Here is a 15,290-nt window from a genome sequence, read left to right on the forward strand (position 1 = left end):
GGTGACATTATGCTATAGGGACCTCTGAATATTCACTGTTAGCGGTTTATACACATTCTACATGACTTCTCCATGACTTTTAACCACATTTTCATGACTATTCTTATAGCCTACAATACAAAGTAAGCATTATTGACACTGAAAAGCTGCTGTGTCTGTTCCCATGTATGCCTACCATCTCCTGCCATTGTGCCCTTGATTAAGGCACTAAGACCCCCACATAGAACTGCACTATTAGTCACATGTTGTCAACACGTGGTTAAAACTTCTTATGGGCAGGTGGGACGGTAGCATCCCACCTGGCCAACATCCGGTAAAATTGCAGAGCGCGAAATTCCAAAATACCAAATTAAAATAACATTCTTGAAAATATGTGTTATACATCAAAATAAAACTTAACTTCTTGTTAATCCAGCCGCTGTGTCAGATTTCTAAAAGGCTTTACGGCGAAAGCAAACCATGAGATTAGGGGACAGCGCCCCGCATACAAACACATGAAAATCATATTTCAAGCAGGCAGGTGCACCACAAAAGTCAGAAATAGCGATATAATTCATACCTTTGAAGATCTTCTTCTGTTGGCACTCAAATGTCCCAGAAACATCACAAATGGTCCTTTTGTTCAATAATGTCCTTCTTTATGTCCCAAAAATGTCAATTTATTTGGCGCGTTTGATTCACAAATGCACCGGTCTCAACTCGCCCAACAAGCCTACAAAGTATCTAATAAATTACCTGTCAACTTGGTCCAAACATATCAAACAACGTTCCTAATTCAACCTGAGGTACCCTAAAATGTAAATAATCGATAAAATTTCAGACGGAATAAACTTTTTCCAATGCCGGATAAAAACAACGTGAAGCACGCTCCAGTTCACACACATCAAAACAGTAGAGTCCACCTGGAGTAACACTTACAATGAATAGCACTACTTCTTAATTTCTCAAAAGAAAAACATTGAACATTTTCTAACGACTGTTGACATCTAGTGGAAGCCATAGGAACTGCAACCAGGTTCCTAATAATAAGGGTATCCCATAGAAAACAAATGGTAAATCCTATGACCTCAACAACAACAAAAAAATCCCTGAATGGTTTGTCCTCGAGGTTTCACCTGCCATATCAGTTCTGTTATACTCACATTATTTTAACAGTTTTAGAAACTTTTGTGTTTTCTATCAGAATCTACCAATTATATGCATATCCTATCTTCTGGGCCTGAGTAACAGGCAGTTTACTTTGGGCACGTTTTTCATCCGGACGTGAAAATACTGCCACCTACCCAAGAGAGGTTAGCCATCCGTCTGGAGAGCTCCTAGGTTTGCAAGCTTGATTTTTTCAACGTTACAACAAATACTTTAGTCTTCATAAAATAATTACCTCATTTAATAAATCAGGGATCAATTGGATAAGGTAGGCTACTGTTATTTAGGTCTATCTCATTAGTCGCTTATTCATAATTTCAGGCAATCTTGGAATGATTTATTTGTTTTGTATACAGTGTGAATTATAATTAGCTCATGGGTTTTCCTTCCTTTTAAGATTACAAATGGCAAATGAAATAAAATAATGGCTTTGCTGGCATGCATGTGAAAAACTTGGTTGAGTTTGCCCCACCAAGATTAATATATGAGGCTAAAATATTCATATTTCAGGGGAGATCTATGCGCAGCGATTTATTTGTCAATTAGGCTATTCTTAGAATATCTTTAACGTTGTCGCAATTACATGGCTACTGTTAAATAAAGGGGAATCCCTGCTTTCCAACGGTACAGATGTATTTATGCTGTACAGTGCCGGTGGAAAGGCAGTAACGAAATTAATGCTTAGTTAGTTATAGTTAACTAGCGAGATAACTACTACAAGTTATGTTTTGAATTGTTGATCTAGTTAGTATGTCTGTAAATACTGTGGCAGATGGCAGGGTGAGGTGAGAGTGGTTATTGAGGGGAGATATCTTGCAGCCCGCTGGCTCCACCGACCCTTATATGGACTTCCTGCTCCAACGAGGCAAGGCTGTGGGTCGTTAAACCAGGGAGTGCTTGGGGATAAAGGAGGAAGCAGCCTGCACAAAGGGGCAGAGTAGGAGAGAGCCAAGTGCATTATGAAGAGTGGGAGAAGAGAGAGCAATATCTGTGAAATTACCCATTGTGACCTGGACTGTCAGACTACCTCCCTTGTAGAACGGATTAGCTGAGGACCCGAGTGTGAGGATTACCCCCTCTTCCCCAGTGTACCAAAGTCCCTAATAAACTCCCAATTTGCACTGGTGCATGTTTTGTTATTGAACTTGGTGACATGGAAACCCCACACCACTGAGCCTGCTACAATACGTTATACCTGCTGCTGGAATGTCGCACTCTCTTTAAGGTGCGCTGTATGGGGGGAAAGTTAGGATGACTCAAAGGGCCTGTGACTGACAGGGGCCCTAAAACATTTGGTACATTTTTTTCAATATTAAATTATTAACCTAACATTAAAATTATATTTTATTTCAAATGTACTGTTTCCTTTTCTTTTCTTGGCAAAAACAAGAAAAGCAAGAAAAGCAAGGAAGAACATCCAAAGAGCCTCTGGATTACAAGTACCCCTGACTGGATGTGGGTGTAGTCAATGTGGGTGTAGTCAAACATTTGACTCCGCCCACATTCACCCCCTCCCCCCAGACACACACACACACTTCTTTTTGTCCATCTCAGGTTTGACAGCAACACTGAATACAAACACACACGTTTGTGCAAAGCACATGTAGAATACAAACTTATTTAATTTTTGAAGATCATAAGAAATATTATATGAAGTGGTACCAGCACGTGTTGTAACTCTTTTTGCTTCATGCTATATTTGAGACAAGCTACTGATATTGTTGCAGTGAACAATAGACTTATGTACTGTTAAAATTGTGTTGATAAATGTTAACTTTATAATTAAATTGTTTAATTGAGCATATATACAGCTGAAGTTGGAAGTTTACATACACTTAGGTATGAGTCATCAAAACTTGTTGTTTTTCAACCACTCTACAAATTTCTTGTTAAACTATAGTTCTGGCAAATCGGTTAGGACATCTACTTTGTGCATGAAACAAGTAATTTTTCCAACAATTGTTTACAGACAGATTATTTCACTGTATAACAATTATAGTGGGTCAGAAGTTTACATACACAAAGTTGATTGTGCTTTAAACAGCTTGGAAAATTCCAGAAAATGATGTCATGGCTTTAGAAGCTAATTTACATAATTTGAGTTAATTGGATGTGTACCTGTGGATGTATTTCAAGGCCTACCTTCAAACTCAGTGCCTCTTTGCTTGACATAATAGGAAAATCAAAAGAAATCAGACAAATTGTAGACCTCCACAAGTCTGGTTCATCCTTGGAGAGCAATTTACAAATGCCTGAAGGTACCACGTTCATCTTTACAAACAATAGTACGCAAGTATAAACACCATGGGACCAAACAGCTGTTATACTGCTCAGGAAGGAGACGCATTCTGGCTCCTAGAGATGAACGTACGTTGTTGCGAAAAGTTCAAATCAATCCCAGAACCGCAGCAAAGGACCTTGTGAAGATGCTGGTGGAAACAGGTACAAAAGTATCTATATCCACAGTAAAATGAGTCCTATAATAGACATAACCTGAAAGCCCGCTCAGCAAGGGAGAAGCCACTGCTCCAAAACCACCATAAAAAAGCCAGACTACGGTTTGCAACTGCTCATGGGGACAAAGATCATAGTTTTTGAAGAAATGTCCTCTGGTCTGATGAAACAAAAATAGAACTGTTTGGCCATAATGACCATCGTTATGTTTGGAGGAAAAAGGGGGAGGCTTGCAAGCCGAAGAACACCATCCCAACCGTGAAGCATGTGGTGGCAGCATCATGTTGTGGGGGTGCTTTGCTGTAGGAGGGACTGGTGCACTTCACAACATAGATGGCATCATGAGGAAGAAAATCATGTGGATATATTGAAGCAACATCTCAAGTGGAGCATCATGTCTCCGCTTCCTAAAGGCAAATCTGGCTTCCAAAAACTAAAAGAAAGAAAAGAAAGGGTGACAGTATGTGACCACATTTGTCACAAAGGAAGGTAGGTGTAGTCTGTGAGTGATGGAAATTAACCTGTTAGCTTAGTTCATAGAGAAATAGGCTACTATTGCTCCCCTAACATTAGTTACTTAATATCTTCACAGAAAATTCTGAGTGTTTACATTTCGCTCCTCTTTTAGCCGACATTTAATCAATGCAAGCAAACTTTTAGCAAGCTATTCATACTAAATAAGTTGCCCCTGCCTGGTGCCAGGCCCAACAGAAGCAGCTTCAGGCTCAGCAGCCATGTCTCCCAATCCCCATACCCCTGAACCAGCCCTACTCCCAACTGAAGAAGGAGGTGGGCAGCATTGTGTTGAATGACATGTCAGTTGGCATAATTGCAGGTACTGCAATGCATTGAGGACAGGAATGTGATTCTTCAGTCAGGAAAAATCTCACTTGACACAGCCAATATCAGAGCCTTTTTTATTTTATTTAACCAGACGAGTCAGTTAAGAACAAATTCTTATTTTCAATGACGACCTAGGAACAGTGGATTAACTGCCTGTTTAGGGGCAGAACGACAGATTTGTACCTTGTCAGTTTGAACTTGCAACCTTCTGGTTACTAGTGCAACACTCTAACCACTAGGCCGCCCCATCTCTAAGATGCAGGCTCTTAGAGATGGATGGGAGTCTCTCCTGTCTGAGGCAACACTGATTGCTACGCAAATGGATGTCCCACCTCAATTTAGCACAGAACACAGCCGCCAGAGGAAAAGGAAGATATTCCATGATGAGACCTCTCAAGAGGAGACAGCTCAGGGCAGTGCAGCAACGGTGTTTTGGAACACAGTGTTTTTTACTGCTATGGACAACATCATAAGTGACTTGAACACTAGGTTCCACACCACTGCAAAAAATGTAGAAGAAATTTCTGCTGTCCTGAAAGTTGGGCAGATTAGTGAGGATAAAGTCCCTTCTGTGTGCCAACCACTGATCATGGAGTATTCCAGAGATCTTACACCTGAGTTTCAAAATGCAGTAAGACACCTGAACACTGTATACGCTGCCACTTTCCCCCCTAACTTGTCCCCTCTTTGTCTCCTGAATGCAATTTGTAAGATGCAGCTGCAAAGCATTTCTGGAGAAGTGTGCATTGCTTTATGTATATTTTGCAAACTGCCTGTGACTTGCTGATGGCAAGAGAGCTTTCAGTAAGCTAAAACTGATAAACTGCTATGTCCCAGGACAGGCATTGCAGTCTTGTCATGCTGCCCACTGAAAGTCAGTTAGCTAGAAAGCTGGACTTCAAAGACTTGACCAGTGACTTTGCTAGCAAGAAGGCTCAACGCTAGGCTCTTGGTGAGTAAGACTGAGCAAGGGTCAATGATAACTGTTAAATGGCAAGGTTATGGATATTGGATCACTACACACATGATGCCCACAGGCTGAGAACAAGACTGAGAACAGACTGAGGAAAATATATATCTCAAAGTAATGGCTGGATTGTCATAAAATTTGTTGTACACAATCAAGACCACAAGTGGAAGAAACCTATTGAGTTGGTGACCACTTGACCTTTCCTCTAGCGCCACCATCAGGCCTTTTCATTTCTATTTCCATTTTGTTTTCCATTTCCCATATCCACTTTTACAGCTGCTTATTGTCTAGTTGGTATATATACTTAGTTCAAAAATCTGCTTCTGATTTTATTATTTTGTTTGTTATATCATTCTATAGATGATAATGTTAATTTATTTAAATTGAAGAGGTTCATGTATATTTAAGTTATATTTATTTTACGTTATTAATTCATGTTAAGAGAATTTTCCCATTAAAATTACATTTAGACTGTAAAAGATGGCCTTTAGCACATTTCTTATAGAGGGTATCAGTCTTGCATCAAATAGTGAATTCCACTGTATGCAGAATGCTGCATGCATGTCTGCACAGTGTTATATTTTCACAGTTCACTGTCAAATATCGTACAGTGTATATTGGACTACAAGAGAGTTGCAAGCCTGCAAAGGTGGAGTTATTTAAAGCTTTGAATGGGTCGATTGGGTTCTGGAGGTGTGTGGTTACAACAATTGCGCAGGGTTGGTGTGGCCGTGGTGGTGGGGCTCAATGTGATATCTTTTCATGGGGCCCAAAATCCCTGGCGGCGCCCTTGCTCTCTCTCCTCGGGCAATGGCCCACTCGCATTGGCATGTTGCACTGGCACGCACACATGCAACACCACAGACGTGCACTGAAGGGTCATTCCGATAATGGCTGATATATACTTTTTTAATGGATTTTTAATGGATCATATTTAAAAGTGTGCTTTAATGAATTACACTACCAGCAATTATGAAACTCCTTCCCAGGACTTTTCATGACCTTACAAACCCTCACTTGACAACTTGGAACAGCGCACCATGTCATTCAGGCTGGCACATTTTCAATCTGTGAAATCTCAAACAGCCTACTATCACTCACAGATTGACAGCCTCTAAGCAACAATGGCTTTCCTGTAAAAAATAAATGTGCGTGCTTGAAAGACATATACATGGATTTCGAAGACCATATATGATGTATTGGTACAATATCAATGTAAATCTTTTACCAAGATTAACCTAAAAAAAAAATATAGGACCACATTAGCTGTTGTTTGCCTGAGGCTTGATGTACTTTGGTCTTAGTGGCTGTGTGCTGTGCTCACTGAGTGAACTGATGCTACCAGGCTGTAGAAAATTGAGGAATCTAGAAGAAAAAGAATTGCACACCTATTTAGGCGAGGTGCTGGCTAGCGGAGTAGAAAACTTGAAAATAAAAGAGAGCCGCACACTCTAGGAGCTCAGATGCAAAAATGTAATTGCCAACGTTTCGACAGCCAAGCTGTTTTCATTAGGGTAGAAAATTGAGGACCTGCTCTCCATCCATCCAGCAGTCAACCATGAAACAACATGTTTGGCCAACAGGGATTGAAGCTATGATATTTTGGTGATTTGTCTCTCAGTAATTCCTACCATAGCCAACTTGAATTCTACATTAGCCTTCTGATACATAGTTTGTCATTACATGGAAATACAGTATAATAAATGTTTCACCTTTTTGCACGTTAGATAATTTCATGGACAATGTTGTCAGTATTATTTATAGGGCGACCGATTTTGTAAACATATTCCAAAAAGTCTGGACTGTAGTATGAATTTATATTCATCCAACCTAAATCCCTTTTTCAAATGAATTGTTTAAAAAATGGTTGACATTGACTTGTATCTAACACATACATAGATGTTCTATATTCTATATTAAACAAATGTGGTTTCCTAACCCCCTCCCTAACCATTATTTCCCAGAGGAAACAAACATTTCTATTGAGTTTAGCAGGGCCGGACACAGGGATAAGTGAAAAAAACGGTCGTTTTTTTGGGGGGGGACAGTCAGGGTCTCAACTTACTGTTGAGAGTTAGAATAGTAGAATACACAAGGTGCAAGGTTGAAATGTGTTTGTGCATCGGCAGTATTTCTCTTGTTTTGTAAGTCGATAACAGTCACTAAATTAGCCATGTCAGCTAACAATTTTTAGATTGGTAAATTAGTCTAGCTAGCTATCTAATCTTGTAGTAGTCATGGCCGAATACCGAGCGGGCATGTTCCCAGGGGCCCTGATCTCCAAATGGCCCCTATTGATTTTGGTAGTCAAATAATTGAACTGTCAATGACAGATGAGGTCATAGACACGACAACTACTACTATATTGAGGGAGTGTGAGGACATGGTAGTGTATGTCCAGTATTTAAAGTTATAAGATAAGACATTGGTTAGCCTGCTCTTTCAGCTCTATTCTCGTGGAGAACATAGATCATTGACTTGGCTTCACCGCCAGTCTTGACTTCACTCAAAATCCATTAGAAGCTACAGCATAAGTGCCTAGGTGTGATTGTTAATGTGCCATCCCATCAACTGCAGATTTGACATTTTAATCATTTAGCAGACGCACTTATCCAGAGTGACTTACAGAAACAATTAGGGTTAAGTGCCTTGCTCAACGGCACCGACAGATTTTTCACCTAGTCGACTTGGAGATTCGAACTAGCAACCTTTCGGTTAGTGGACCAACACTCTTAACCGATTGACATTATTAATCAGCAGGTAGTCTATCTTGTTTAGCACTGTTCTGAATCTGGCAACTTTTAGTGTATACTGTACAGTTGGCAGGTAATAAACCGTTCAACAGGATGATTGTCTAAGGAGCCATTATACATTAGGAAGTCTGTTTACATTAATACATTAGGAAGTCTGTTAAGGTCTGATATATGATAGTTATTGTGGTCCATGGTTGTTGTGGCTAATGGCTAATAGCTTGGTTGGCAAACAGGGAGTCCATAAATTACTGAAAGAGCAAGATGCATTTCCCATCACCAAATGAGATTAGTGGTCCTAAGACATACTTCTTTCCACTTTCTTGACGAGTATTGTTTGCTAGGTTTTAGTCTCCAAGATCACCACAATATACAATTGAAGTCAGAAGTTTACATACACTTAGGTTGGAGTGATTAAAACTTGTTTGTCAACCACTCCACAAATGTCTTGTTAACAAACTATGAAGCATGTGGTGGCAGCATCATGTTGTGGGGGTGCTTTGCTGGAGGAGAGACTGGTGCACTTCACAACATAGATGGCGTCATGAGGAAGAAAAACATGTGGATATATTGAAGCAACATCTCAAGACATCAGTCAGGAAGTTAAAGCTTGGTCACAAATGGGTCTTCCAAATGGACAATGACCCTAAGCATGCTTCTAAAGTTATGGCAAAATGGCTTAAGGACAACAAAGTCAAGGCATTGGAGTAGCCATCACAAAGCCCTGACCTCAATCCTACAGAAAATGTGTGGGCAGAACTGAAAAAGCGTGTGCGAGCAAGGAGGCCGACAAACCTGTCTCAGTTACACCAGCTCTGTCAGGAGGAATGTGCCAAAATTCACCCAACTTATTGTGGGAAGCTTGTGGAAGGCTACCTGAAATGTTTGACTCAAGTTAAACAATTTAAAGGCAATGCTACCAAATACTATTTGATTGTATATACATTTCTGAGCCACTGCTAATGTGATGAAAGAAAGAAATGCTGAAATAAATCATTCTCTCTACTATTATTCTGACATTTCACATTCTGAAAACAAAGTGGTGATCCTAACTGGCCTAAAACAGAGAATTTTTACTAGGATTAAATGTCAGGAATTGTGAAAAACTGAGTTTAAATGTATTTGGCTAGTGTATGGAAACTTCCGACTTCAATTGTATCCTCAGGTCGCTACTAAAAAGCCACAATGGATCCCATCTCAACTATTTCCCCTCTTTATCCCGTAGTAGTCAAAATTGTAAGTTATTGAGCTTGTATGAGATTGTTATTGTGCACGTGTTGTTGAGGCAATGATGTGTGTCTATAGTGAGAGATTTCACTGTTATGAAGTTGGTGATATGATGTAGCACTATCATCTCCAGGGACACTCTCAAGTGAGAGAAAATGCATGGTAATCCATGCATGCCTTCATTCTATGCTATGGGAGTAATGCTAATAAGCATCACCTCCCTCAGCGACAGCACATATCTTTTAGTAAGTCAGATATATATTTTCTTATCTCTCATAAAAGTCAGCCAACAGCTGCTTTTGAACAGTACTTTTAAAGGGGCAATCTGCGATTGCTACATCAAATGTTTACTTTTAAATTGGTGGTCCTTCCGTAGCTCAGTTGGTAGAGCATGGCGCTTGTAACGCCAGGGTAGTGGGTTCGATCCCGGGACCACCCATACGTAGAATGTATGCACACATGACTGTAAGTCGCTTTGGATAAAAGCGTCTGCTAAATGGCATATATTATTATTATTATTATAAATTTAAATTAATAGAATATATGAACAGAGTTCACAGGATGACAGAATGGAAAACAGTATCAGTTGGATATCAAAGCAAGCATTTTATCATGTAGGAACTATCTTCCTTGATGTTCAATCATGAGTCTCAACACACAATCTGGTAGTGAATCTGACACATGGTTGAAGATGATTGCAGATCATTTTGAGCATTAGCATTGCATATGCAAAGAATGAGTTGTTAATCGCTTCCTTGTGTTTTGAGATATCAATTCCAAATTACATGATAGCGATGACACGTTGTAAGTTGACAGGCCACTGTGGAGTGGATTTACAGTGGCTTAAAATTACATGTAAAATCTGATTTTGTATTTATCAATTGCTCAGCCATCTTTTGACCAATCCCTTAGCTTTTCATAAACGTTAACTTTTCTTAAAAGTTAAAGCTGCAATATGACCAAATTCAGATAGAAATATGTGTTATAGATCTGCCATTCTCATTGAACTCAAGTCTAAAAGCGGTAGATCTGTTCTATGTGCACTATCTCTATGCTTCCCCTTCTTAAGTTTTGTTTTTGTGTCTTTCACATTTGATTTTGTTAACCAGTTTCACATACAATATTTTTTGTTATGGGAAATATATTTCACAGCAGTTTAGATCATACAATGATTCTCTGCACAATATTTGCTTGTTTTGTCACAAACTGAAATTAGGCAAACAATTACAATTTTAGCAACCAGGAAATGGAGGAACAATTTTTGTATAGTGCATCTTTAAGATATGTACCATGGGCCTAGATTCCACATTTGGTGTCATTTGGTCGTATGGTTCATGAGAAGCATATTTTAGCATATTTTAACTGGTATAGTGTGGCCATCTTTGAATGCATCAATGTTATGGTCTCCATCTCTTTAGGGACCATTGTGATGAGCCCAAAGACAACATTTGTAGTGAATCTGACTTTTAGTACATGAGAAGATTTTTTATGATTATTTTAAGCATTAGCATTACATTGTCAAAGAAGTGGATTGTTAATAGTTTCCTTATTTTTTAAGATATCAGTGCAAAAACATGGTTCATAATGGTAATTATTTGATGACTCTAAAAGGTTTCAAGTTGATAGGCCGTTGTGAAGTGGATTTACAAAGGATTTAAATGGACATGAAACATCTGATTTCCTGATCTACCAATAACTCAGCCATTTCTTAACTAATCCCTTTGCTTTCCTTGAACTGTGTTAAGAGATCTGTCAAATTGGGCGTCCAATATGATGATTTAAGTGAGACTGCTCATGATGGCGGTGCCATTGGGGCTTTTCCAATGGTGTCTAGTTTCTGTGTGCCAAAGTAGAAAAAGGTTACTAATCTATGCTTGAGTTATTTGACCATATCAAGGGAAAAAAACACATCTAAGAATAACAATAGGCTGTGAACCCCTAATAAATGCCTATTGAGCTTACTTCAACTGTCATACCCCCTCAGAACCAAAAATATACGCTTGTATTATTACATTTCTTGTAAATAATATAATTGTAAACAATCACCGAATAGCCTCAATGCATGGTTAAAACGACATTTGTATATCATGGATGGCCAGTCATCGCTTCCATAGATATGTCTGTGAATTTGAGAGTGGTTACATTTCTCCAGCCTTTACCCCTCAGCTTTTTATCAAAACAGTGGCGGGGTTTCCACTTTGTTATTGTTTGACTGCAGATTCCCCCATTTAACCATAGTAATTTTTCAGCATAATGTTGCACTGACTGTAATTGAATGAACTGAATAATAAGTCTATGATAGCAATACCTGTGCAATGAGCAGACAGTTATATGTCCCTGAATGCCCTAAGAGAAGAATCAGCAAAGGCAGCTTATAGATATGACCAACAGATGGCAGCAATACAGTGGCTTGCAAAAGTATTCACCCCCTTGGCAATTTCCCTATTTTGTTGCCTTACAACCTGGAATTAAAATAGATTTTTTGGGGGGCTGGTATCATTTGATTTACACAACATGCCTACCACTTTGAAGATGCAAAATATTTGTTTTGTGAAACAAACAAGAAATAAGACAAAAGAAAGAAAGCTTGAGCGTGCATAACTATTCAACTCCCCCTCCAAAGTCAATACTTTGTAGAGCCACCCTTTGCAGCAATTACAGCTTCAAGTCTCTTGGGAGATGTCCCTATAAGCTTGGCACATCTAGCCACTGTGATTTTTGCCCATTCTTCAAGGAAAACCTGCTCAAGCTCCTTCAAGTTGGATGGCTTCCGCTGGTGTACAGCAATCTTTAAGTCATACCACAGATTCTCAATTGGAATGAGGTCTGGGCTTTGACTAGGCCATTCCAAGATATTTAAATGTTTCCCCTTAAACCACTCGAGTGTTGCTTTAGCAGTATGCTTATGGTCATTGTCATGCTGGAAGGTGAACCTCCGTCCCAGTCTCAAATCTCTGGAATACTGAAACAGGTCTCCCTCAAGAATTTCCCTGTATTTAGCGCCATCCATCATTCCTTCAATTCTGACCAGTTTCCCAGTCCCTGCCGATGAAAAACATCCTCACAGCATGATGCTGCCACCACCATGCTTCACTGTAGGGATGGTGTTCTCTGGGTGATGGAGGGGTTGGGTTTGAACCAGACATAGAGTTTTCCATGATGGCCAAAAAGCTCAATTTTAGTCTCATCTGACCAGAGTACCATCTTTGATATGTTTGGGGAGTCTCCCACATGTCTTTTGGCGAACACCAAACATGTTTACTTATTTTTTTCTGGACACTTTCCCGTAAAGCCCAGCTCTGTGGATTGTACGGCTTAAAGTGGTTCTATGGCTAGATACTCCATTCTCCGCTGTGGAGATTTGCAGCTCCTTCAGGGTTATCTTTGATCACTTTGTTGCCTCTCTGATTAATGCCCTAGTTGCCTAGTCCGTGAGTTTTGGTGGCAGCCCTCTCTTGGCAGGTTTGTTATGCTGCCATATTCTTTCCATTTTTAATAATGGATTTAATGGTGCTCCGTGGGATGTTCAAAGTTTCTGATACCATGATCTGTACTTCTCCACAACTTTGTCGCTGACCTGTTTGGAGAGCTCCTTGGTCTTCATAGTGTCGCTTGCTTGGTGGTGCCCCTTGCTTAGTGGTGTTGCAGACTCTGGGGCCTTTCAATGAGCATGTGACAGATCATGTGACACTTAGATTTCACACAGGTGGACTTTATTTAGCTAATTATGTGACTTCTGAAGGTAATTGGATGCACCAGATCTTATTTAGGGGCTTCATTGCAAAAAGGGTGAATAGATACACACGCACCACTTTTCAGTTTAAAAATAATAATAATAATTTAAACAAGTTATTTTTTTCAATTCACTTCAACAATTTGACCTATTTCGTGTATGTCCATTACATGAAATACAAATACAAATCCATTTAAATTACAGGTTGTAATTCAACAAAATAGGAAAAACGCCAATACTTTTGCAAGGCACTGTAGATCCAAAACCAACTTTAAAAAAATGTATTATCTCAACCTTCTACACGTCTTTGTTGTATGTTGGTATTGTACATATCATTTTTACAATATTATTTGAAGTTAGACTCAATTGTTGTTGTCACAAAATATTATATTTGGTAATGAGGGAGAAATGAATACCTTGCTTCTTTTCTTGTCTCAGGTTATGGAGAGATCTATCCGGTGACCCTGAATGGTAAGGTGGTCTGTATCCTGTATGCCATGGTGGGTATCCCCCTCATGCTCCTGGTCATCACAGATGTGGGAGACCTCATGGCCGTGCTCCTGTCCAGGGCCTACATCCACCTGCACACTCTTTTCTGCAGGTTGCGTCAATATGGCCGCTGGTTCCGCTCCCATCACACAGAGAAGTCAGGGGACGGGGGCCAGGGGGACCGCCAGGACGGAACCTACACATTCAGCCACAAGGTGATCGTCCAGGAGCCCATCGACATCCGACAGGTCCTTCACAGCCAGCAGTCTGTGAAGTGCAAGTCCAACCAGTTGCTGAACAACACAAAGATCTTTGACTGCATCATTGCACAGGAGAACTTCAACAGGCAGGGCCCACTGGTGCGGAGCCTTTCTTGCCATGAGCTTGACAGCATGCCTCCCTTGCCCAAGGACTTTGCCATCTGGGACTTCACAGGCATCGGGGAGAGTATGGACAAGCTAAACGTCCCGCTGCTCCTCATCCTGGTGGTGGTGTTTACCTACATCCTGTTTGGAGGCCTCATCCTGCCCCTGTGGGAGACAGAGTTCAACACCTTTGACGCCTACTACTTTTGCTTCATCACCCTCACCACCATTGGCTTCGGTGACATCGTGCCCAACCACCCCAAGTTCTTCATGCTCACCTTCATCTTCATCATCACGGGCATGGCCATCATGTCCATGGCCTTCAAGCTGGGCCAGTCATGCATTGTCAGCTGTTACCGCCAGTGCATGCGCTGTATCAGCGGGGGGGAAGGTGAAGAGGTATGACGAGTTGGAGAGCGACTGAATCAAAGAGTTTTGGCCCCCATCGGGCAGCTCAAGGGTTCTAGGGTTATAAGGCCCTGCACTGTGGGTCAAAAAAGCACTAAGAGTGGAGTTGAAGTTCTGTACGGCTGACTTGTGAACAGTGTCTAGCTCAGGGCGGTGCAAAGATAACCCTTGAGTTGACCCCTCATCATTAGCATGAGCAAATGAAAATGTGCATGTGGACAATGCTTAAAGACATCCTCCAGTGATTTTTAAATGTCCTGTTGAAAAGTGATATCCCAAGTATAAATACAGTAAAGTACACACACTCAAGGGTAAAACCAAAAGGTTTTGAGGAAAATTGTGTTTTTTAGACACAATTACAAACTTCAAGGAATAGGGCATTCAAGGAGTTGGTCAGATGGGAAGTCGTGATGTCATCACCCTCCCTCATTGCCTGAGGAACAATAGAGGAACATTAGAGAACAAAAGAGGAAAGGCCCACCCCCCCCCCCCCCCCTGTGATATGTCATGACTCACCTTGACCACCTATTGAGATTTTCCTTTTGTTAAGTAAATCAGGTATTAAATGAGGTGAAAATGAGACTGGAGTGCCACTTTAAGCAAAATTGTGTGATGTTATCTGTGTGAGATTCATCTTACATGTCTGTTGCCTGAATATACACTGGGTGTACAATAACATTAGGAACACCTTGCTAATATATTTGCACCCACTTTTGCCCTTAAAACAGCCTCAAGTTTGAGACTCTACAAGGTGTCAACTACAAGGTGTCAAAAGCATTCCACAGGGATGCTGGCCCATGTAGACTCCAGTGCTTGGCTGGATGTCCTTTGGGTGGTGGACCATTCTTGATACACACGGGAAACTTTTGAGTGTTAAAAAACCCAGCAGGGTTGCAGTTCTTGAC

General features: G+C 40.4%; 1 protein-coding gene across 1 annotated transcript; it reads left to right on the forward strand.

Annotated features, from left to right (window-relative positions):
* Nucleotides 1-3,994: 3,994 nt before the first annotated feature.
* Nucleotides 3,995-14,791, forward strand: LOC124038723 (potassium channel subfamily K member 18-like). Its single transcript, XM_046354803.1, has 3 exons — nt 3,995-4,060; nt 4,303-4,435; nt 13,562-14,791. The coding sequence occupies exons 1-3, from the start codon at nt 3,995-3,997 to the stop codon at nt 14,380-14,382; spliced, it is 1,020 nt and encodes a 339-aa protein (XP_046210759.1). The 3' UTR covers nt 14,383-14,791.
* Nucleotides 14,792-15,290: the final 499 nt, after the last annotated feature.

Source organism: Oncorhynchus gorbuscha, linkage group LG06 (assembly GCF_021184085.1).
Source record: "Oncorhynchus gorbuscha isolate QuinsamMale2020 ecotype Even-year linkage group LG06, OgorEven_v1.0, whole genome shotgun sequence".
Lineage (NCBI taxonomy): Eukaryota > Metazoa > Chordata > Actinopteri > Salmoniformes > Salmonidae > Oncorhynchus > Oncorhynchus gorbuscha.

Excerpts from the sequence above, each read along its gene's own strand:
- LOC124038723 (XM_046354803.1), top strand. The coding sequence starts at position 3,995 with ATGTCTCCGCTTCCTAAAGGCAAATCTGGCTTCCAAAAACTAAAAGAA. Across the intron at positions 4,061-4,302 it reads AAAGAAAAGAAAGGGTGACA|GCCCAACAGAAGCAGCTTCA; the intron begins GTATGTGACCAC and ends GCCTGGTGCCAG. Across the intron at positions 4,436-13,561 it reads GTCAGTTGGCATAATTGCAG|GTTATGGAGAGATCTATCCG; the intron begins GTACTGCAATGC and ends TTCTTGTCTCAG.